Genomic DNA, 23,725 nt, shown 5'->3' with positions numbered 1-23,725 from the left:
CTAGATTGTAATACCCTAGCCTAAATGATAATTGGGCCAAATTTCTTCAGTTTTTTAAAAGATTAATTAGTAAAAGAAAAAAAATGTTGAGGTATTAAATGAAAAAAAAAAAAAAAAAACTAACTATCATGAAATAAAAAAGAAATGGGAGTTTTTTTTCATCGTCTTTTTTAGGGTTAGAGAGTATGAAAAATTATATTGAAAATTCGAAATTAGAAGTTACAATCGAGTTAATCTTTTAAAGGTAAATATATGCCATCTTTTTATTTAAGAAATGTATCATGCTAGTTGTTATTATTTGGAATTAAATTTTTGAGAGAAAAATAAAAAAAATTATAAAATCTTTCATTAATCTTCATGATCAATTTGCGTAAATTATTGGGTTTTATTTACTTCATGTTATTAAGATTTAATGATGATTATTGAATGGATTTTAAAGACTGAAAGTAGATATTTGAGTTTTTTTTAAGAATGAAGAAGAAATTCTATTTTTGAATGAGATATTATTATTTACAACAATAAATTAAAATAAAATTTTGTATTAATGAATGTATTATTACTATAATTATTGTATATCGTTGGAAAGTTTATTGAATCTACTTTTCAACAAAATAAATGAAAGTCGATTCTAAATTTTTCATGAAAACTTGTCTAATTTTTACTTAAATATGTGCAGGTTACATGACAGTAACATTAGTGATGAATTTCAAAACTTGTCATAAACTTTATAGGAGTTAGAGATTAAGCCATATATGTTTGAAAAGCTTATTTAATCTATTTTCCAACGAAACAAGTAGAATTGAATTTGAAATTTCATATGAATAAATATATAATTTGTATTAGAATATATACACGTTATCTGACAGCAGCATATGACATAGATTACAAAAATTATTACAATTAATTTATAAGAAATTACATAATGGGCCATATATGGGTAGAAAGATTATCAAGTCTAGTTTCTAACGCATTAAAAGAATCTTAATTCCGAATTTGATATCTTGAGATATGATTGTTTCAGTGAAAGTAGTGTAGGCTGTCAAAATTAATTAGTTGTGTTAATTCTCGAATAACTTAGTTGTTTTTAGTATAAATGGTTTCAAAAAGAATTGATTAATTTATGATACGTTGAAATGATTTTGAATAGGCTATTAATTGTTTTGAGGAATAATTGAGTGATAAAATCAAAAGAAAATAAGTAAAATCTCACATACTTTACTTTTTTTTGAACCTACGCATGTATGTATATTTTTAAATGAGTAAATGCTTTATTCCTTTATTTTTTATATTTGAAAATAGGATCAAACATATGATTATTTTGTGTTTTGCTATGTAAATGATAAATCATACTTATGAATGAAATGAGAAAATGATTTATGTTTAAGAAACGGTTTTATGATAGCTACATATTTATATCCTTGAAAAATAAGATCATTGATACCAGAACTTGTTCTAATGCCTTGACTAACGGGTTATAGTGGTTATCATATTAACAGGTTATAGTAGTTAGCATAAGGCCCTAGTTAACTAGTTATAATAATTAGTAATAATCATGAGAATGAAATTGTTGAAATGGCTAATGTCACGGATTATAACAGTGATTATAAGTAACGATAAACCAATGATGAACTAATGATTTATGATGATTCGTGATGATTTTAAAGATTGATCCATAATTTGTATATGAAGATGATTTATGATGATTTCTAAAAATTGATTAATGATTTGATTTTATTACAATATTTGAATGGCAACATATTTTGCAATGATTTATTAATTGATACGTTTGATATTGATTTATGAATTTACGAAACGTTTAACAAAATGATGATCGTTGAAATGTTTTGATATTATGATTTGACGAATGTTTTAAATGATCTATATGTTATGTATAAAAACAATACTTGAACCGATAAGGTGTGTAAGCCATATTTACTGAGCTGTGATTTACTCATTTTTTTTTTATTTTTTCTTTACAGATGAGTAAGTGAAAATTTTTCTTAGTCTTATGAGAAACTAGAAGATCAAAATGGGAAAGATTACTTAGTCGTAAGAGAAAATGTTGGTTGATGAAATCTTATAAAATAGTTTTATATTTTTATATAGTTTGTTTTTAAATATATAGAAACGTATCATTAGTTGGATTAAAGATATAAATTTTACTTGACAGATTATGTAAATTAAAAAATTTTAGAATGATTAAAAAAAAAACTTCTAATTACTTTAAAGTTTTACTTTAAAATAAAATGATCGTATTATATCTTAATCTCGAAGCATGATACGGGTAAATTCTATTTCATTGATCATTGGCACCTAAGCTATGAATAAATAATTCCTAGGATCCCAAAAACATTTGAAAAAAAAAAGAAAAAAAACCTTTCATTTGATATCCCAGTCCCTGTGTCATGAGCCAACCTTGTATAGGGCCATGACCGGGACTTAGGTTGCCATGAGCCACCCATGTATAGGGCCATGGCCGGGTAGATCCTTTGTGCTAGGAAAAGTGTCCCCATTTCAAACATTGTAATGGTTACTGGTAGCATAGTTCTAAAATCTCTAAGGCTCTTTAGGGGGGTGAGCCGGCAGCATAGTGTTAGGCTGTCTCACCGGGTGCTATGCGAGCTTAGGCCACCCACCAAGGGCTGCCCCTTGGCCCTGGTGATGGTGAGAGGTCCCGATGTATGATTCTCGTTTATAATAAAACTCATCCCGATTGAATGTCTCGATTGTTGCCTCGATGTGTTTTTTTTTTCTTGATGCGAATATGCCTTATTGTGTGTGTGCTTGAGATTGATCTCGATATGTTGTGCCTTATTGTGAATGCTTGTGACTAATTATGGCTTATGGTTATTTGTTCAGATATCGATCTATTGAAGGCTGACTTGGTTGGGAGCGCCCATTCAAGTGCCGCACGGTCTATTGCTTGTTGAGAGAAAGCTTAGTCCGTGACACGTGGTATCAGAGCACGATTGAGAAGTGCTAGAAAAATGGATGAAATGGCCACAAGTGGTGGACCGGATCATCAACAGAGAATTGAGGAACTTAAGGCCGCGGTGGCCGCAATGAAAACTCATATGGTGATGAAAGATCGAGTGAGAGAGATCGAGACAACCTAGCAGGAGTTGTCTGATACTCTCCATAATGTGAGCGAAGAGGCTAGAGATGCCTTGAACATTCTCCAAAAGGAGTTTGAGGAGCTCAGAGCATAGGTGAGCATCCTACAAATGGTTGTGGCCAGATCGGGCTCGAGCTCGATGGAAAGGGGACAAAAGCCCAAGGTGCCGGAGCCTCGATGCTATGAGGGGGTAAGGGATGCTAAGGAACTTAAAAATTTCTTATTTGACATGGAGCAATACGTTCGAGCTATACACACAAATTCAGAGGAAGACAAGGTGACAATGACGTCGATGTACCTCGCAGGGGATGTCAAGCTGTGGTGGCACTCCAAGTTTATCGATGATGAGTGCCCGATTAAGACTTAGACGGATCTGAAGCGAGAATTGAAAAACCAATTTTTCCTTGAGAATGTGGAGTATATGGCTCGAAAGAGACTTCGAGAGTTGGTGCAAACCGGAATGGTGCGAGAATTTGTGAGAAACTTTTCTACCCTGATGTTGGATATTCGGGACATGTCTGAAAAGGATAAGATGTTCTATTTTTTTGAGGGCTTCAAGCCTTGGGCGAGGACAGAACTACAAAGGCAGAAAGTGCAAGATGTAGCCACGGCCATGGCTGCAGCTGAACGTCTTCACGATTACAATGATGGCTCTTTAAAACGAAAAAATCCTTCATCAGCTGGCAGTAGCTTTAACTTTGGGAGTGGAAGAAAGATGACTAGGTTGGACCGACCCTTCAGTGGGGGATCAGACAAGAGGTCCTTTGGTCGAGATAGCACCCAGCCCAAGACAAGCAACGCAGGAATTTTCAAGCCTAGACAACCGCTAGCTTGCTTTCTTTGCAAGGAGTCGCATCGGGTGGCTGAATGCCCGCACAGGAGAGCCCTTAATGCCTTAAGGACTCATCTCAAGAGTCCGTAAAAGTGCTAGAGAGCATTGAAGAAGCTGAAGAGGAGCCAGTCATGATGGGTTCAATAAGGTTCCTCAATGCCCTTCGCACCCAATTGAACACTATAAAGAAATAGCAGAGTAGGGGCTTGATGTATGTGAACTTGACGATCAATGAGAAAGCCACCAAGGTCATGGTGGATACGGGTGCAACCGACACTTTCATCACACCAGAAGAAGCAAAAATGTGTGGTCTTCAGATTAGTAAAGACTGTGGACGAATGAAGACGATCAATTCGCTAGCCTTTGCGATCAGTGGAAGCTTCAAAAGTGTGACAACTCGATTAGGACCATGGAAGGGAAAGGTAGACTTTACAGTTTCCCTCATGGATGACTTTGATGTTGTCCTCGGATTGGACTTCATGATGTTGGCTCAGGTCATCCCTATCCCTGTCGCTAGCTGCTTGTTGTTCTTAAGAGAACACCCATGTGTGATGCCAGCCAACAACTTACCAAATAGTGGGAAGAAAATGATTTCAGCTTTACAGTTCAAGAAAGGGATAAAGAGAGGGGAACCCTCTTTTGTGGCGGTGCCGATTTACAAAGAAGGGTAGAAAGTAGAACCAATACCTGATGGTGTGGAAAAAGTGTTGGAAGAATTCGAAGAGGTGATGCCAGAGATGTTGCCTAAAGTTCTACCCCCTCGATGAGCAGTGGACCATGAAATCGAGCTCCTCCCAGGAACGAAACCCTCTGTTAGAGTGCCCTACCGCATGGTCCCGTCAGAGTTGGCCGAACTAAGAAAACAGTTAGATGAGCTGCTACAAGTCAGGTTCATCAGACCATCAAATGCTCTTTTCGGAGCGCCAATGCTATTTCAGAAGAAGCACGATGGAAGTTTGCGATTATGTGTTGACTACAGAGCCTTGAACAAAGTCACCGTAAGAAACAAATATCCTATTCCCCTTATAGCAGACTTGTTTGATCAATTGAACCGGGCCAAGTATTTCTCCAAATTGAACCTGAGATCTGGCTACCATCAGGTCCGAATCGTTGAAGGAGATGAGCCAAAGACCACTTATGTGACATGGTATGGTGCATTTGAATTTCTTGTTATGCCTTTTGGACTGACCAATGCTCCTGCCATATTTTGTATATTGATGAATCAGGTGTTCCATGACTACCTAGATAAATTTGTAGTCATCTATTTAGACGATATAGCGGTATATAGCTCCACCTTGGAAGAGCATTAAGAGCACCTGTGCCAGGTACTTCAAAGATTACATGACCACCAGTTATACGTAAAAAGAGAGAAGTGTGCATTTGCTCAGACCCAAATCCATTTTCTCGATCACATTGTCGAACGTGGCCATATTCGAATGGACATGAAAAAGGTTAGGGCCATCAAAGAGTGGATAACACCAAAGAATGTTAGTGAGCTTCACTCATTTTTGGGACTAGCCAACTACTATAGAAGGTTTGTGGAAGGATACTCTCGCAAGACCACAGCCCTCACGGAGCTATTGAAGAAGGAGCGTAAATAGTGTTGGATGAGTGAGTGCTAAGAGGCCTTCAAGGGATTGAAGAATGCTATTATGAAGGATCCCATCTTAGCTCTCTCTGATCTTGAAAAGCCCTTCGAAGTTCAGACGGATGCATCCGATTTTGCTATTGAAGGAGTGCTTTTGCAACAACATCACCCGATAGCATTTGAAAGTAGGAAGCTAAGTGAAACTAAAAGGAAATATACGGCCCAGGAAAAAGAACTCCTCGCAGTGGTTCACTGCTTGAGGGCTTGGCGACATTACTTATTGGGTTCACACTTTGTCGTGAAGACAGATAATACGGCCGTTAGCCATTTTCTCACCCAACCAAGGCTTACGGCAAAACAAGCTAGGTGGCAGAAATTTTTAGCGGAATTCGACTTTTATTTTGAGCACACCGCTGAAAAGACCAATCAAGTAGCCGATGCATTAAGCAAGCGAGCAGATCTAGCGGCCCTTAGAAGAATTGCCCCAATGGCAATTAGTAGAGCCACTACGGACATTCACAAGTTAATTGGAGATCACTTAGGGAAGGACCCGCAAGCTTGTGCCATCCTGAAGCTAGTGGAAGAAAGGAAGTCCAAGTACTTCTAGCAAGAAAATGGGGTCCTATGGACCAAGGGGCCTCGAGTGTTTGTGCCAAGAGCAGAAAGTCTGAGACAGATGCTAATGAGGGAATGTCATGACACACCATGGGCGGGACACCCGGGTTGGCAATGCACTTTAGCGTTATTGAAACAGGGATACTATTGGCCTCACATGCGATAAGATGTGATGGACTATACGAAGACTTGCCTCATTTGCTAACAAGACAAGGTTGAAAGGAAGAAACCTGCAGGCATGCTTGAACCACTATCAGTACCCACCAGACCGTGGGAAAGCATCTCCCTCGATTTCATTTCGAGCCTACCCAAGGTTGGTGACCTTAGAGCGATTTTGGTGGTAATTGATCAGTTCTCTAAATATGCCACATTCATTCCCGCTCACAAGTATTGCACTGCGAAAGACACAGCTCGACTATTATTCAAACATGTGGTCAAATACTGGGGCCTCCCTCAAAACATTGTCAGCGATCGAGATCCGAGATTCATGGGGTCCTTCTGGAGAGAACTTTTCAAAATATTGGGGTCCCAACTCAACATCTCCTCAAGCTATCACCCCAAAATCGATGGTCAAACGGAACGGTTCAACAGATTATTAGAGGAATACTTGAGGCATTTTGTTCAAGCTAATCAGAAAGACTGGCCTTCATTGTTGGACGTGGCTCAACTCTGCTTTAATTTCAACAAAAGCTCTTCCACCAACAAGAGCCCATTTAAGGTGGTCACCGGATAACTACCAAGGCTACCCCACACTTCTTTGGAACAATATGGAGGAAAAAATCTGAGAGCCTTCAATCTCAGCAAAGAGTGGAAACAAAACACAGAGATTGCACAAGCCTACTGGAGAAAGCATCAAAGCGGATGAAGAAATGGGCAGACAAGGGTCGTAGAGCTCAACAATTTCAAGCTGGTGATTTGGTTCTTGTCCGACTAGTTCCTGAACAAACCAGGTTCCTGAGAAAGAGAGATCGTAGACTGGTGCGCAAATATAAAGGTCCAGTAAGGGTCCTTTCCAAGGTGGGGAATGCTTCTTACAAAATTGACCCACCACAGTGGATGAAGGTGCACCTAGTATTTCATGTGAGCAACCTGAAACCTTTCCATGCAGATCCTACAGATGCTAGCCGAAAGGAGCTAACCAGAGCCGCCGTCACCATAAAGCCACCCTCATAGCGTCGAGTCGAAGAGATCTTAGCTGACAGGGAAACCAAGATATCTCGAAGACTAGTTCGGGAGTACTTAGTGAAGTGGGAGGGATTAGGACTAGAAGAAACTAGCTGGGAGAGAGCGCACGACCTCCAGAGATTTCAAAGGAAGATTGAAGAATTTCAAGCCAGCAAGTCGACGAGGACGTCGATAGAATAGGTGGGGGGAGGATGTCATGAGCCAACCTTATATAGGGCCATGACCGGGACTTAGGTTGCCATGAGCCACCCATGTATAGGGCCATGGCCGGGTAGATCCCTTGTGCTAAGAAAAGTGTCTCCATTTCAAACATTGTAATGGTTACTGGTAGCATAGCTTTAAAATCTCTAAGGCTCTTTAGGAGGGGTGAGCCGACAGCGTAGTGTTGGGCTGTCTCACTGGGTGCTATGCGAGCTTAGGCCACCCACCAAGGGCTACCCCCTGGCCCTGGTGATGGTGGGAGGTCCCGATGTATGATTCCCGTTTATAATAAAACTCATCCCGATTGAATGTCCCGATTGTTGCCTCGATGTGTTTTTCTTTTTCTCGATGCGAATACGCCTTCTTGTGTGTGTGCTTGAGATTGATCTCGATATGTTGTGCCTTATTGTGAATGGTTGTGACTAACCATGGCTTATGGTTATTTGTTCAGATATCGATCTATTGAAGGTTGGCTTGGTTGGGAGCGTCCATTCAAGTGTCGCACGGTCTATTGCTTGTTGAGAGAAAGCTTAGTCCGTGACACTCTGGTTGCTAGTCAAATCCCCATGACTTAGGGGTGTACTATTAATACATATTTGGTAAACAACTTCTCTGCTTCAACGGTTACAGTTAAATCAAATGAAAACTTGAAACTGCAAATCTCAGTTTCAAAAAAAAAAAAACTTCTGGAAACGCTATTAATAGGTAAATTTCATTGTAAACTTTTCGAAGGAAATCAAAATATGCAGTGTTGTTTAAAGAATTCATGTCTATACACCAAAACTTTTGTTTTAAATGAAACAAACCAACAAAAAGACCATGTGGTTCGATTCATGTATACTGTATTTCTTCAGTTATCCATCTCTTCGGCTAGTGCCAATCTAAGAGGATAATGATCAGGTGACAAGTGCTATCAAAACTAATCTTGTATTAGTCGGTGTCAAACACCTCAATAGAAATAGGCAGGAAGAGTCAGATCACTCAAGTGTCTCGAAAAATAAGTAAGATGTTTCAATCTTACCTCGGATAAACATTGACATTATGCCACACACCCAATAAGTGTAGCACACCAAATTGGTTTTGCGGGGAGAAAGTAATGGCTACCTAACATCTGCCCCCACACAATTTTTTCTGAAAACTTATCAAGGAAGGCGACAGAGATAGGTAACCAGTTTAATATAAATTCCACATCCGGTGACCACTAGCTTGGCTTTGCATTAAACAAATCGAAAGCAGGGAGGGTTTGGTTTGGTCTTTGCGTTGGCATTTCTGTTAGCCATCCCTTTCTCATTAATATATTTTCTAAATAAAAATTCAGCAGCTGGATTTTGCAAGATGGCACAAACCATTTTGTTTCTATCAGAACGTGGGACAATTAAGTGTGAATCTGACATTTTTTTGTTCTTTCTAAACAGGATTGTGGGACATATGGGAAAGAAAGATATTCACACTGTGGTCTATCTAGTAGTTGGAAGATGATTTTCATTGTCGTTTACATCATACAAAATCTGACAATAAGCTATTGTTTTCCAAGATTAAACAATTCTAAAACCATGCCGCTGCTTTTGCCTCTTTGTGAAAGGCTCCCTCACCTATGCTCCTTATAAGATATAACCCTTTCTTGGATAGCCATTTGCACAACTTGAAACTGATAAAATTTGATCCAAATGTAAAAACTCGAAAGTTTTGCTAATTGATTAAACCTGGAGAACTGTTCAATTATTAACATTGTTTATGTAATATCAACACATTTATACAATATAGAAATAGCTTTTCAACCAATCCAAGTTTCTAATAATAGAGGAATTATCATTTGTGAGGTTCTTTTCCCTGATTTCAGTTGTTGAATGTTATACCATATAGTTTGTTCTTCCAGGCCATACCTAGAATTTCAAGTTTCCATGGTTCACATGCTTCAGTGAGGAAATAAACATATTGTGATCGGTCGCCTACTTTCTGCTAGGACCACCATAAAACATACAGAGACTATACCTGAAGCCTTCAACCAGATTAATGAGAGATTCCAAGAAAATAAACTGTCAATAAGAACAAGACATAATCCCATGTTAAAACAGTGCATAGCTTTCACATTTAACCCTGATTCTAGTTGTCTTGATTGTTTTGTTGATCAATTTTCTTCTCCCTATACAGTTGTTTGTTTAAAACTTGAAAAAATTCTCAAAAATTTTAATCTTTCATAACTATTCATCCAGCAAATTTTACGTGACAAACCTTTTAAATAAATTGACCAATCAGATTCTACTCATATATATATATATATATATATATATATATATATATGTAAAGGGATTCATTTACGATAGTATAAAAGTTATCAAATTTTTTACCCTTAAAAAAATGTTAAATATAAGTATTATGAATTTAATTTTAATCTGAGGATTTAAAAATGTGTATTTCTTTCATAAGTGAATACTTATATTTATATATATTTATATATTCCTCCAATTACAATTCTACAACTAGAAAAATCTTGTCCACTGATTCACTTTTCAATTCTTTAAAACAAAAAAATTTGTTCACAAAGGTGAAAATCCATGATGAGTTGATAATAATTCAGCTTCAGTGATAATTGAACAGTATTAGTCCAGTTGGGTTTAATTTTTCAAGTAAAAAAAATTGGAAGTACTTTCAGATTGGAATCATTTAAATTTGATATTAGAATTATTTAAATTTGGATTATCCAATTTGTATAATTTTAAATTTTAAAAATTCAAATTAATTAAAATTAAAATTAATATTATGTTGGATTAATTTTTCAAATTATTTTTTATTTAAATTTGAATAATTTAGATTATTTTTTTAAATCAAATCAGATTAAATTGAATTCCACTAATTAAATTAATTTTTCAGATTTGTATCAACTTTATAAAACTCTAAAATTCTTTTTTAAACCAAACCTTTTGCACATTCCATATAAAAGAAGTGACAATCTAAAATTAAAGAGAAAAAATTACTAATGTTATAATTTGAATTTTAAATCTGTCGAATACCATTTTTTCATATGACTAAATAAATTAATTAAACTAAATTCATGATTTTTTATATCTTTTCTTTTTTATTGTTTTGTTGATTACTTTTCAGCTTCGTTTATAGTTGTTTATTTACAACCTGAAAATTTGTAAGAATATAATATTTTTTAAAAAAATTCTTGAAAGTTTTTAATCTTTCAAAACCAATAATCCAACGAATTTTACCTAACAAGACCTTTTAAATAAATTCACCAAGCAGATTCTATTCAAATATATGTGAAGAAGGATTTACATCAGTATAACAATTATACATTTTTTCTTTAGTTTTAGAAAAAATAAATATAAATATTATGGATTTAATTTTGATTAAAATATAAAAAAATGTAATTTTTATATTAGTATAAGTGAATACTTGTGTGTGTATATCTATATCTATATCTATATCTATATATATATATATATATATATATATATGTATATGAACATTAACTTCTTTTTTAATGGGACATGCCCTTTTTCACTTTCCTATCATCAAAATATTGCCTGAGAAAACATTGACATATCTCATCATCTAAATGCTATTTAAATCTTTAACTGAATCCATGTCATGCTCACAATCTGCAAGCTCAAGCTGCTTCTTAAAGTAAGGCCAGTTGATATATTCATATACAATTTTTTATAATTCCAGGCAAGATCTTGAGCATTTTAAGATATGAAACTGATAGACAAGTCCATTTGTACCCACATGTTTCACTTTTTTCGACTATCTGATTTTCAAGAACTATCTTTCAAACACGTGACAATAGTCTTACAACCAGAATCATGAAATAAAGGGCAAGATCTTTAATCAAAATCCTAGCAGAAGATTAGCAAAACTTTAATCAAAAGCTTCTCGTCTTGTCAGGCCATGGTTTCCAGATGTTCCCTGAAAACTTTTAACAGGTCAGAAAAAGTGACAATTCCAACCAAGCTACAATCATCCTCTATAACCCAAACATAGTTCACCCTGTGAGCAATGGCTTGGATCATCACTGCCACTAGTGAACTCTTGGGATGACAAACAATTGCTTCAGATCTTCTCACCATCCTGGCTGAATAACTCATTGACCTACTATACCTTCCTGACCTTGGCAAAGGTGACACTGGACTAGTCATGGACTCCTCATCAGAGGATGAAGATGCAGATGCGAATCCACCAGAAGACATGGACATTGTGAAATGCTCCAGCATTCCATTCAAGTTTCTCTCCTTCAACCTTGCCGACACAACCCGGACAAGGTCTTCTGGGGGACCTCCACAGTCAATATAGGCCATTAGATCCCCAGAGGACAAGGTCCTGACGGCTGCTGCGACTGTCTCGTCGCAGCAGGCCAAGGTGAAGGGAGAAATTTCACCAATCAAAGTTCCGTCACTGTCAACCACGGCCACAGAAGTTTGGTCCACCAGGGCACGAGAAATGAATCCTGTGGCAGCTGAGGCAGGGGAGTGGTACTCAATGGTGAGGATGTCAGGGCTAATGATACCAAGAGTGTCAATGGGGAAGGCAGGGATTGGTGAAAAGAGGCCAATGGAGCTGAGTAGGAATCTGATCACATCTTCTTGAGTTAGCCAGCAGAATTCACGGCCTTTGTGGATTGTGACAGTTGGTGAAGGCTTCTGGTGCTGTTTTCTCTTGTTGCTGAGCTTGGTTTTGATTGGTACCACAAGGTTTTGAGCTCCTTGGAGAATAAGATCAATTGCTTCTAACAAGCTGAAAAAACAAAACAATTATGATTAATTACTTAAAATTCAACAACAATTATCATTGATTTTATCTTTAAAGAACTAAATTTCATTGAAGACTTAAGAGAGACTTGAACTAGGGCCATCAATTTGCAGTCTGACAAAAACCGAAATGTTTATCTTGAGTCGAAGATAAACCAAAAACTGGGAACTTGTAAACAAAACCAGATACCCAAAACATTGAAAGAAGTGAAGAAAAATCCAGAAAGATAACTTGGGATAACTCAAAAAGAATCCAAACATTTCCGTTGTCTGTACCTGCAAGATGGTTCCACATGCACAACAAGGCCAGGAGTCTTAGGTAAAAGAACAGAAACAGGCTCCTTCAAAGCAACAGAAGGTGACACCAAATTTTCATCTTTGCAAAGATAACAAATAACATCCACCATACAAACTTTGCCTACACATCTACAATCATCAGAAAAACCACCAGCTGATTCAAACCCAGAACTAGCTTTAGCCTTATGGTCACAACTCCAGACACTAACAAAGTTATCATCAGAGGTTTTCAAGACCTCGAGTACCTCAGCAATGGTGGATGTAATAGAAATTGACCTCAACGCTGGCTTGCCAAGACAGAGGTCAGATAACTCATGTGACAGTAACCTCACTGCCATCCAAAAACTATGGAAATATGAGAAATTAAAAGTAGGGAAGAAATTTTTTTCTGATTTTTTTTTTTTTTTTTGCAGTGTTCTTGAAGACAGATGCTGAAATTGGAGATTGCCGGGGTTACATATAAGAGAAGTGAAGTTGCTTGGAAAATGAAGGGAAGGGGGTACGGTACAAGGTACCAAAGTGCAAAAAGGAAATGTGGGGTCCATTTTATTTTGTTTTATAATGTAAATTAAATGAACGATTCAGATTACAGATCAGTTGTCTTGTTGTATTTCACCGTTTTTCATCAAGTCTCTGAGCTTATATGTACTTTATAGTGCATGATCGGTTTACTTTGTGTTAGGGTAAATTAGTCACCATTTGTTTGAATAAAATTTGAGTTTAATTTAATTATTTTTAAATTAAGTTAGAATTCAAATAATTTGATTTATTAAATAAATTGAGTTTAAATATTTTAATATTTATTTGAAATAATTTATAAATTAATTTTTATATTATAATATATATTTTTTTATTAAAAAATTATTTTTTAAAATATATTAATTTGAGATCAAATTTTAATATAAATAATTAAATTTAAAATTTAACATGAGTCTAACTGTTTTTTAATTCAATAAACACAATTTATTGAATAAATATAAATAATTTAATTTTTATTTTAAATCAAATTTAAAAATTAAAATTTGATCATATTCAAATTACATTTTTAATAATTTCAAATTGAACACGAGTTCAAGTTATTCACCATGTCGATTCAGCTTTCGCCCGAGCATCATTGATGTTCTTGTAATGGTGGCTTGTAATAGTGATTGATAGTGTGACCTTCAATTAAGCAAATGAACTTGGCCCCATTAGCCAAAACTTTTCCTTTTTGTCTATCAAATATTTTCTTTTTCTTTTTTTATTTTTGGTTGAATTGATGAATTTCTCATTTCCAATAAAAGACAAAAGAAATTACCAATGGCATACATAAAATTCATGTGTTAATTTCAATAGAAATGGTCATCATTCAAACTTTTTTTCAACAAATTGCTGCCAAAACCATTGGCAAATTTAGAAAATTAATTCACCCATGTCGATGCTTAGAACTCATTTGATCAAATCAATGATTTTTTATTAACCAAAATTTTTCTTAAGCCATTCCTTTTTTCTTCTTATAATAAGGTTCAAATGAGCACACCAACTTCGAAAGTAGAAAATCTGAAAGCCACTGCTGATGCAGGCATGAATTGGCGAAATACATCAGGATCCGATATAAAGATATATCATGAAAATAATAAAAAAATTAAAATAATATAATTAAAAATTTTAATAAAAATTAAAAAATATATTTTATATTTTTCAAATTATAATTTATAATTTATAATTTTTTTATAAAAAATAAAATAAATATATGAATTACTATTTTGCATGATAGTAATATAGGAATGTACATATTTGCATCAAAAATCAAAATGAGCAAAATGGTAGTCCATGCATGACCTTTCCAAGTTGCAACTCCAACCAATTACGATTTGCCCAATCATGATGCAAACCTTTACTTCGTTTTGTTTTTATGGGTCAAAAAGAAAATATTACTGTTTGATGGCTTAGAAAAAGGAGATTAGGAAAGGAGTGGGGGACCCTAAATTATGTCACCATTTGAAGAGGAAAATAATTCTCTCTCTTCATTACTGAATTGATGCTACATCTTAACCATCTCCTTACTGTTTTGAGCCATTCAGAAAGGTACATTGTTGAAAGTCATCAGAATTTCATTACAAAGAATGACTGTGGGATAAAGCCTGGCAACAAAGTGATTAAATTACAAGAAAGTGACCTTATATAAGCTTTAAATGGAGTTGGTAATTGAAAACAAGTTTTTCAACTTATAAACATCAGCACCAAATTTATTAAGTATTGATGATTTTAATTCGAATATTTCATAATTTTATTATATAGGAAACACCTCAAAATAAAAATTTAAGGTTTTTTATATATTATTAACTTAAATTTTCCATATAAAATTGGAATGTTATACAACCAATTTGCAATTATGTCAACAAAGATCAAGAATCTTTCTTGTCATGTGCTTTTGGGTTAAACTTTATATCCAAAACGAAAAGGGTTATGTCCTTTAGCCATGGTTTTTGAGCTGAAATAAACAGGCTGCTAGTTTTTCAGGCCTGTTGTTCTTCCAAGAGTAAAATGGGAAAATAAAAGCATGTAATGCTTTTGCATGTTTGATTATGCGGTTCATGCTTGTTCATACTTGTTCATACTCAATCCTTGCACTATAAACTGCAAAATTCATGTGGATGTGATGCCTTTTGAAAGAATCAGAATGAGAACAAAATTGTCAGTTCTCAAAGAAATGAAATTTTCTATGGCTTATCATTCACTGTAACCAAAGAATTCTTGTTAGATTTTTCTTCTTCTGATTAAGACAGCCTTGGCCTCACAAGAGAAAGTGACATTAAAATAAATTACATTCAGTCAATTAATGCTGTTTTCAAAGAAAAAATTGAGGGCCAGCTCGCACGTTTTGTTTCCTTGTGCAAAAAAGAGAAGGAAAAGCCAATTCATTAGTACTTCAAAAAGAAAGAAATTAAAGAATCAAATGACAATTGAATTTCACTTTCAAAGTTTAAAAGGTCAGCAGACAGGCTTTCTCCAAAAGATTTTTTCTTTTTTGTGAAGATCAAAGCCCTGAATTAGACATCACTATATCAGCCAACTTGCTCTGACTTAATTAGATGTAATGATCAAAGGAAAAGCCAATTCATCCGTACATAATTTTTTATAAAAAAAAGAAAAGAAAAAACCAATTGCATTGGATGCAAAGCTTGGAGCTCATTAATGAACAAAAACCCAACTTTCTTAACCACAAAAATACAAAAAAGGAAAGGCGTTGGATGGAATAATAACATCAAGAGAAGAGAAAAGGCTAAAGAGAAAAGAGACAAGACAACTGACAAGTCCACATGAAAATCCAGACCAATGAGCTGTCATGATCCGTACGGTTTCGTGTGACAGATAAGTACATTTACAATATAATAATAAGATGAGAGCAAGAATTTTTTATAAAAATTGAAAAAGAAAATCATTGATAAAAGCATGGAGGATTGGAGGAGATTGGGATGAGAGATAGCTTATAATGGCTTTTCGGATCTTTGTTTCGATTATACGGCTTTTGTTCTTGTATTTGTTGAGAAAATTCAACATTCTCAGCGATCGTGTGAATAATTGACTAAAACTTGCACTCATTTTTTTTTAAGATGTTGCAATTTGAAAATATAAAAAAATATAGATATTATTTTTTAAAATAATTGTACGAATAAAATGCTTTAAATTTTGAATTCTTTTTTTTTAAATAGTTAAATCATAACTTAACCCTCTTAAAGAGATTTTTTTTTTTAATTTGCAAAGAAAGAAATTTAAATCTTTTTCTTTAAATAAAAAAATCAGATCATTCATTAACAAAATATTTGGATATTTATTTAAGAGGACCTTAAACATAAAATTATATGCTCACATGTTAATTCGATTAACGATACCTATTAATCTTGATTAAATTACTAATCAACTATATAAATTTATAAATATTACATTAATAAATATAAATACTTACCGCACGATAATATCTTTTTGAACAATGTTTTTAGTAATGAAATAATTTTTGACCTTGAAACTATTGATCTTGAAATTAAAATGTTGGGCCCAAGAACTTGAATTAAAGCAATAGTGTAGTAAGCTTAGAGAGAAAAATTAACCATAATCTGCCGTTTCCAACTGGATACAAAACGATTTTAGGGAATAATTATTTTTTTTACTTGCAAAAAAAAAAACCCTTTGAGATACATTATTCCCTCCACATATCTGCAAATTCATCAGGCTCCAATGGATTAGATAGCTCATGCATTTTCCTCCTAGTCTTAGCTTTGACTTTCTTCGCATACTTCCCGGCCTTCTGCCTTTTCTCCATAGCTCGGATCTGCAAATGCCAGGAAAGGAAGCATATCGTGTCAAAAATTATCAAATCTGTAAAAGAGGGACATGAATCACCCCCTACTTTAACAGAACCCATGACAATCTCCTTCAACACATATAACTTGCACTAACAACATCAAGATTAACGTAAAATCCTCTAACCTGGTTTGGTGATACATAGAAAGGATTCTCGTATAGTGTTGGACCTCCAAAGCTGCCAGCAAATATCTTGATTGGATTCAAACAAAATCTTGGACCAACCTGTACAGAACCAGTATCTAGAATTAAATTACAACCACAAGTACTTGAAAATCATATTATAAATAGGGGTGAGCAAAAATCCGTTGGATCTGATTAGACCGACCAAAACTGAGTGAATTCGATTGATTCGATTCAATTTATTGGATTTTGATTATAATCAATTTTTTGGATTGGTTAAATTGATTAATTCGATTGATTTTCAGGTTTTAAAATTAATAACCGAACTGACCGAATTAACCAACCTTTTAATAAGTAAAAAAAATTGAGATGAGTACTTTTTTTTTCTTGGAAAATATTATTGAAATTATTAAATTATTTAGTAATTTAATTTGAATAATACTTGAGTTTGAATTTTATTGAATTTAATTTGTGGTTAAATAATTGTTCATTATAGGAGGAAAAAATGATGAAAAATTTGGTTATTTAACTAAATTGACCGAATTGAACCGATTTTGGTCGGTTCGGTTATTATCAATTATTTAAAAATTTGTTGTCAGTTCAATTATTTGTTGAATAAAAGTTGGTTAATTCAATTACTGATTTTTTCAAACCTAAGCGACCAATTGCTCAGCCCTAATTATAAAAGTAGGAAAGCACATATCACTGCATACCTCAACAAGGGTCATTTTATCAAGTCCCCCTCGAATCATTTTGTCAGATTCATTATGAGGAACAGATATCTGCATTAGACAAACAGCAGTGTTAAGAATGAATTTAGTAGTTTATTGATTCATCAACAAAGAACAAAGATGCAAAGATATGAAATCTGCATTAGAAAACAGCCTTGGTAGGTGAATTCAAAAGTAAATCCATTAGTCAACAAATAATAAAGAAGCAAACATATGAAACCATAGAAACTTATGCTGCTCATTTCATCACCATTTTCTTTTGAACGCTTCAGAGCAACCAGAAATATCTATCATTCACAGCATACATCATACAATAGCAGTAACACAGTCCCAACTCGCAAAGACCAGATGTTAAAATAGACTACAGATTAATCCAAAGTAGAATTAAAATTAAAATAACCAACATTGATTCAAGAGTCCCTACAATGTCAAGAGAGAAAATAGACAAAAAAACTGTGCAGGCAATTTCCTAGGAAAACTACAGCAGTCCAGTCCAGATCCTGCACTTTAAAATAGGCAATCTATGCTAAGTTAAAGAATGGAAATCCAAGAAACTGAGCTTTGGCAGCTTATATAGTTGATAATTACTACAGCAACAATTCACATCCATTAGACTGACCAACCCTAACATGTTTATGCTTTAATTGGCAGCTATGAGGAGTTTATTACTAAATCAGCATCTGTTGCACCCAAGGAATAGACAGAAGGAGCATAAATGAAATTTTTGCTTTCGGTTTCCACCTTAAAACTCAGATAAAGAAAACTATAATTAAGAATTTAATCTAAACTACTGGCAAATACGTTGCACACAAATTAAAACAAAAAAACATATACTTCACAAACCTGGTAATTACGGAACCATATGTGGTCATCAACAATGGAGAAAACAAAGACATGATCATGATAAGGTTTAGATTTCCTGTGCTCTTTTGGAGTTCCAAATATCTGACAGAAAATAATAGAAAAGATAGTGTCATGGAATATTTTACTTTTCACCCCAAAGCATGTTTAAGTGAAAAATCCACAGAATCAGGAAAGAGAATCTCAACTCTTTGGTGCACAGATAACTGTTATAACTTTATCTCGGTGACTCAAAAGAGAAGTCAAATGAGTTGATTCAAAGAGTGAGGAAGTACATGTTTCATCTATACTTGAGAAAGATAAATAGCAAAAGAGCATTCATTTAAAAGGAGAAAAAGCAGCATCAAGATACCTGTGTGATCATCTCCTTCAAAAGCTTCCAATGAGCATCTTTTTCGAAATTACCCGAGAAAGTCAACAAAGGACGAGAACCTTTCAAATGATTTCCAGTGAGCTTCAGTTCTTCCATTGTGTGAACTGAAAAAAAGGAACTTCATTAAGAAACAAGAAACAAGATAAATCAGCATGCTGCAATGTTAACAACATCAAGAAACTAAATAATATAATAGAGACAATAGTACATTTTAAAAATCAAATGAGAACTATTACCGGCATTAACCAAAAATTTCACAGATGGACCACTGGGACACTTTGCCATCCATAGATAAAGATCCTGATGTTTCCTACACTGGCATAAACAAAAGGAGTTGTATATAAACATTGGATATTTTGAGCATAAAATTCGAAACTAATGCAATGTAAAGCCACCTTAACTTTAGCCTAAAAATTTAAGCGTATACCATTTCAAAAGAGTTCAATTTGACCCAAGGTTTATAATTCTATGCCCTCTTAGTGAATCAAACTGTGCCTAATATAACTAACAGTGCATCAAAATTGGGCAAACTTAAATTTCGCAAAGAAAAGAACAAAAAAGCTTAAATATTTACCTCAAAAAACAGAGCGGAAGAACAACCCCTCAACTCAATAAGCTCATTCAAGGTAGCCCCTTTACTACTCCTTGACTCTACCTTGTTATCCTTCTTACAATGAGGCAAAAGTGAAACCATATTCAACATCAAATGCCTATACCTACCAAAAAAAAAAAAAAAACATATAAAAAACAAAGTCAACGTAACATTCAGACAAAGAAAAAAAAATCCAACTGACCTGTAATTAATACGGCGAGAACATGTTACCATAACTTTCTCTTTGTTTCTAAAAAAATGGGAAGAATCGGGATTAGACTCCGATTGTTTCTTAACTTCTTCCTTGTCTTTCCAACCTAAAAGTGTCCTTTTTGGTCTCTCTGGAGCTCCTTCATCTTTCTTTGTTGGTTCAGCTGTCTGGGTTTCGCTGCGCTTTCGTTTCTTCCCCATTGTTTAACAAAGAAAGAATTGAAAGTAAGGCTTTTTTGCTGCTGGAATAGACAGGAAAACTGGAAGATTTTGGCTTTGATAAACCCTAGTTAAAAGCCGACTCCTTTCTCATAAAAGGGCTGAGCTAAGTGTGCATAATTATGGACTCCATGGGTGCCCATGATTGGATGTCGATGTCCAAATTATAAGGGATTGAAGCTACAATGGGCCTGACAATGGCCTTGGCTTTCTTAACTTTTGTGACAATGTTGTTTTTATGTAGCAGAAAGCTAAAATCATTTTTTTTTCTTAAAAAGGTTAAAATCATGTTTTGAGGTTGTCCATAGATTTATAATATGACTTGTTATTAGAGCACCGAATTTTTAGTTTTCGTGATTAAGAATTAAATTTTGATAATTTTAAATGAAAAAAATAGAACTTATTAACTCATAATTTTTGCATTAATTAAGCAATGGTTTAAATAAAATAACAAAAATTCATCAAAATTCTTTTAAATTTGTGTGTGTGTGTGTCTATATATATATATATATATATATATATATATATATATAAAACTATATATACTAACTATAACTATATGCTTGAAAAAAAATAACTATATATTATAATCTCTATCTATTAATTTTCTATAATATATATATATATGTATGTTTCTACCAATTTATGAGCTTTAATTTTGATTTAATGGGGAATTTCATTTTGATGGGGAATTGGAAAGGAAGAAGATTACAGGGCAAAAATGTAGGGTCAAAGAAGCATTTTCGGGAAAAAGAAAGTGTTTTTTAGGGTATTTTGTGCTCAACAGTGTTAAAGGGGAATTAAATGGAGTTTTTAATTAATACAAATATATTATCATAATGTCAACACATTTTAATTGCATGAACCATAAATAACTCCAACTTCAATAGCAATGATTTTTTTTTTTTCTTAGTTGAACACTTTTTGACGTAAAAATTGTTTTTTTCAAGGAATGATTCTTTCTCTTGCTTCAAATAAGTCGAGATTTAATACAAGATGATGGGGCAAAATTTTTTTTCACCGATCTTTCAAATAAAATGTTTATTTGTCGATTTAATTAATTTGTTAATAAGTGTATTGGTAAACTAGTTAGGCAAAAATGTACTCAAAAAAGGAAGCTAGCATTCATGAATTTCAACTCAAATATATTTAAAATTAGCTAGAAAATCTGCTAATTATGTTAAAGTTTCAATCTTGGTAATGATAGCCAGGATTCTAGGACTAATGTTATTATATAGCATTAATTCGCAGTCAAATCTCTTTAATGCAGGGTCGTGGCTCATTCCTGAGCTCTATATAAACCCTGTAAATTGCAGCTAGGGAAATCAAAAAATCGTTCCAAGGCAAGCAAAGAAGCAGATTTGGAAAAATGTTGAAGCAAGTTTCTTTGGTTTTCTTTGCTCTATTTGCTTGCCACATCAACATGGGAGTTCACTCTCAAGAATTGAAGCATCTCACCAATGAACTTGAAGTGAAAGTGCCAGCAAGTGAAGTTTGGGAACTTTACAGGCATCTCGGAATCTCAAGACTTGCTGCAAAACAGCTCAAAAATGTTATCCAAAACATTGAAGTTTTGAAAGGTGATGGTGGGATTGGCACTGTTCTGAGACTCACATTTGTTCCAGGTACTAAAACTGTATAAAAATACCCTTCAAAACCAAGTTTTTCTTGATCGTTCTTTTGGTTTATATATATAAAAGAGGCCAGATAAGAGAAAGATCACAGGTGTTAATAATTGAATCTCTGATTTACGGGATGCTATTTTAAGAGTGATTACATGAATCAACTAAGTTAAACTTTAGGTTATTCTTGATCATTCTTTTGTTTTAATGGTTTGAGCTGATCATGGATTGTTCCAATGAATCAGGGAATTCAAGCTATACAGAGAAATTCACAGTGATTGATGATAAAAAGAGGGTGAAAGTGGCACAAGGATTGAAAGGAGGATGTCTAGCAATTGGTTGCTCAGTTCAAATTGTTCGATTTGATATTATACAGAAATCCATGACTTCGAGCATCATCAAATCCGACATTTCCTATGCTGTGAAGAAAGAGTTCGAAGCTAAGGATCCAAAGCCTAACATCCAACTCTTGGCAGCCGCTGCCCAAGTTGCAAAAAAATTTCTTGAGAGCAAACATGATGCATGAATATATAAGAGTCTTTAACTATCTAGAAGTTGCTCTCACTGATTGAATTACTGTTGTTGGGAGTAGGATTTTGATGAAATTTTGATGGCATAAATTCAAGTTATGGTTCTATGATCTTGTGCTAGAACATATTTCTTAATCCCCTTCGTTATAATTCATAAAATTCTATTGATATCAAATCTTACTGTCATAAAATTCTACCATAAACCTCATCTCACTGTCCTAAACTGTTTTTAATCCTTTAAAAGTGAACACCAATATCAAATCTTTGATTTCCTATAGGCAATGCTGTCTTTCAGTGATTAAACATCCCACACAATTCTACCAAGCAATCTTCTCATCAAATTTTCCTTATCAGTAGCAGTTTCATCACTCGTAGGAATGCTTGCCATCTTTCTTCATTCATTAACCATGTCTGCTTCAATCGCTTGTCCCATGGAGAGGCAGTATAGCATGTTGTATTTATCTCGAAGTCATTATATATGTGGATTAATGATATGATTTCAGTTAATTATGATCTAGGTTTAATTATGTATTTAAACGCATAATGAGAGGAGTCAATTTCAATTAATATATTAAGGAAGATTTCTATATATTTATGTGTGTGTGTGTGTATGTATATATATATGTATATATATGTGTGTGTATATATATATATATATACACACACACACAAGACTAACTAATTGAGTTTCATAACTTCTGATGGAGAGGTAGAGAACAATTTTCTTTTCTTTTATCATGGAGGTCTCCAATCAGTTCTCGGAAGCAGGTTATAGAGAACTCATGATGATGACATTGATTTTGTACCTGTGGATTCAGTGGGATTGAGCTCTTACTTGCATCCAGATTAATTTTAATTTCTGTAAAAATGTGTTAGTGACTCTGTAAACTTCTGAACTAAAATCACCATGGCATGGATTCTAGCTAGGGATATCCTTTTCTGTTTCTTGAATGATTACAACATCAGAATTGTTTAAAAACTTGGGAACGTTTTAGTTTTTCAAAGTTCATTGAATTATCTATTATTTTATTTTGTGTTTTCATATTGACAATGTCTGAACAATTTCAGGTTAGCAACCGCGGTGAGTAATTTTGTTGTCAACTGTAAACTCACAAAGTCACCTACATTACAAAAGAAGAATGTTTACAACAGCACACCATCTGAATCCAAAATCTAACGTTCATCAATTGGATCAGACCTTCGCCAATATCAAAGCTCTCCTACAAGCAAAGGTTAAGTGGCAAGCATCATAAGGCTCTAAATTTGGCAAATCCAAAATGTTTCTCACTGAGCTCCCATGTTTTGCGAGCTTTCTCCTGATCACTGGCTTCCTGAGACAACTAGTTTTAAAGTGAAGCAGAATGCTTGTTAACACCCCCAAAATGGCAAAACGTCAAACCCCAGATTAAAACTACAAAAACAAATCCCATTTCATCAGTACAAAACTAAAAACAAACCTCTTTGGGTACAGAGAAAGTAGCTGGAAGCAATGCAGCAGACCGTAGAGCCATAACTAACTTTGAAACCACACTA

At 34.2% G+C, this 23,725-nt stretch overlaps 3 protein-coding genes across 4 annotated transcripts; 1 reads left to right on the top strand and 2 right to left on the bottom strand.

Annotated features, from left to right (window-relative positions):
* Window positions 1–11,260: 11,260 nt before the first annotated feature.
* LOC111301671 (CBS domain-containing protein CBSX5-like) lies at window positions 11,261–13,021 on the bottom strand. The gene is made up of 2 exons (XM_022897505.2): window positions 12,567–13,021; window positions 11,261–12,276 (listed from the first exon to the last, which is right to left on the bottom strand). The coding sequence occupies exons 1-2, from the start codon at window positions 12,923–12,925 to the stop codon at window positions 11,427–11,429; spliced, it is 1,209 nt and encodes a 402-aa protein (XP_022753240.2). The 5' UTR covers window positions 12,926–13,021; the 3' UTR covers window positions 11,261–11,426.
* Window positions 13,022–16,638: 3,617 nt separating this feature from the next.
* Window positions 16,639–20,121, bottom strand: LOC111302311 (ribosome biogenesis protein BRX1 homolog 1-like). 2 transcript variants are annotated; one of them, XM_022898238.2, is made up of 8 exons: window positions 19,814–20,121; window positions 19,594–19,729; window positions 19,256–19,334; window positions 18,999–19,123; window positions 18,629–18,730; window positions 17,768–17,836; window positions 17,058–17,156; window positions 16,639–16,899 (listed from the first exon to the last, which is right to left on the bottom strand). In XM_022898238.2, the coding sequence occupies exons 1-8, from the start codon at window positions 20,020–20,022 to the stop codon at window positions 16,768–16,770; spliced, it is 951 nt and encodes a 316-aa protein (XP_022753973.2). In that variant the 5' UTR covers window positions 20,023–20,121; the 3' UTR covers window positions 16,639–16,767. The 2 variants fall into 2 exon arrangements, with proteins under 2 accessions (XP_022753973.2, XP_022753972.2); XM_022898237.2 differs by having other exon boundaries at window positions 19,594–19,735; window positions 19,814–20,119.
* A 1,246-nt stretch (window positions 20,122–21,367) lies between these two features.
* On the top strand, window positions 21,368–22,188 carry LOC111301940 (norbelladine synthase-like). The gene is made up of 2 exons (XM_022897909.2): window positions 21,368–21,665; window positions 21,908–22,188. The coding sequence occupies exons 1-2, from the start codon at window positions 21,410–21,412 to the stop codon at window positions 22,186–22,188; spliced, it is 537 nt and encodes a 178-aa protein (XP_022753644.2). The 5' UTR covers window positions 21,368–21,409.
* Window positions 22,189–23,725: the final 1,537 nt, after the last annotated feature.

The sequence above is a fragment of the Durio zibethinus genome, chromosome 15 (assembly GCF_047325235.1).
Source record: "Durio zibethinus cultivar Kanyao isolate XHJ-2024 chromosome 15, ASM4732523v1, whole genome shotgun sequence".
In the NCBI taxonomy this organism is placed as follows: Eukaryota; Viridiplantae; Streptophyta; class Magnoliopsida; order Malvales; family Malvaceae; genus Durio; species Durio zibethinus.
Note: the sequence above shows the minus strand (reverse complement) of the source record. Positions and strands in the feature narration are given on the sequence as shown.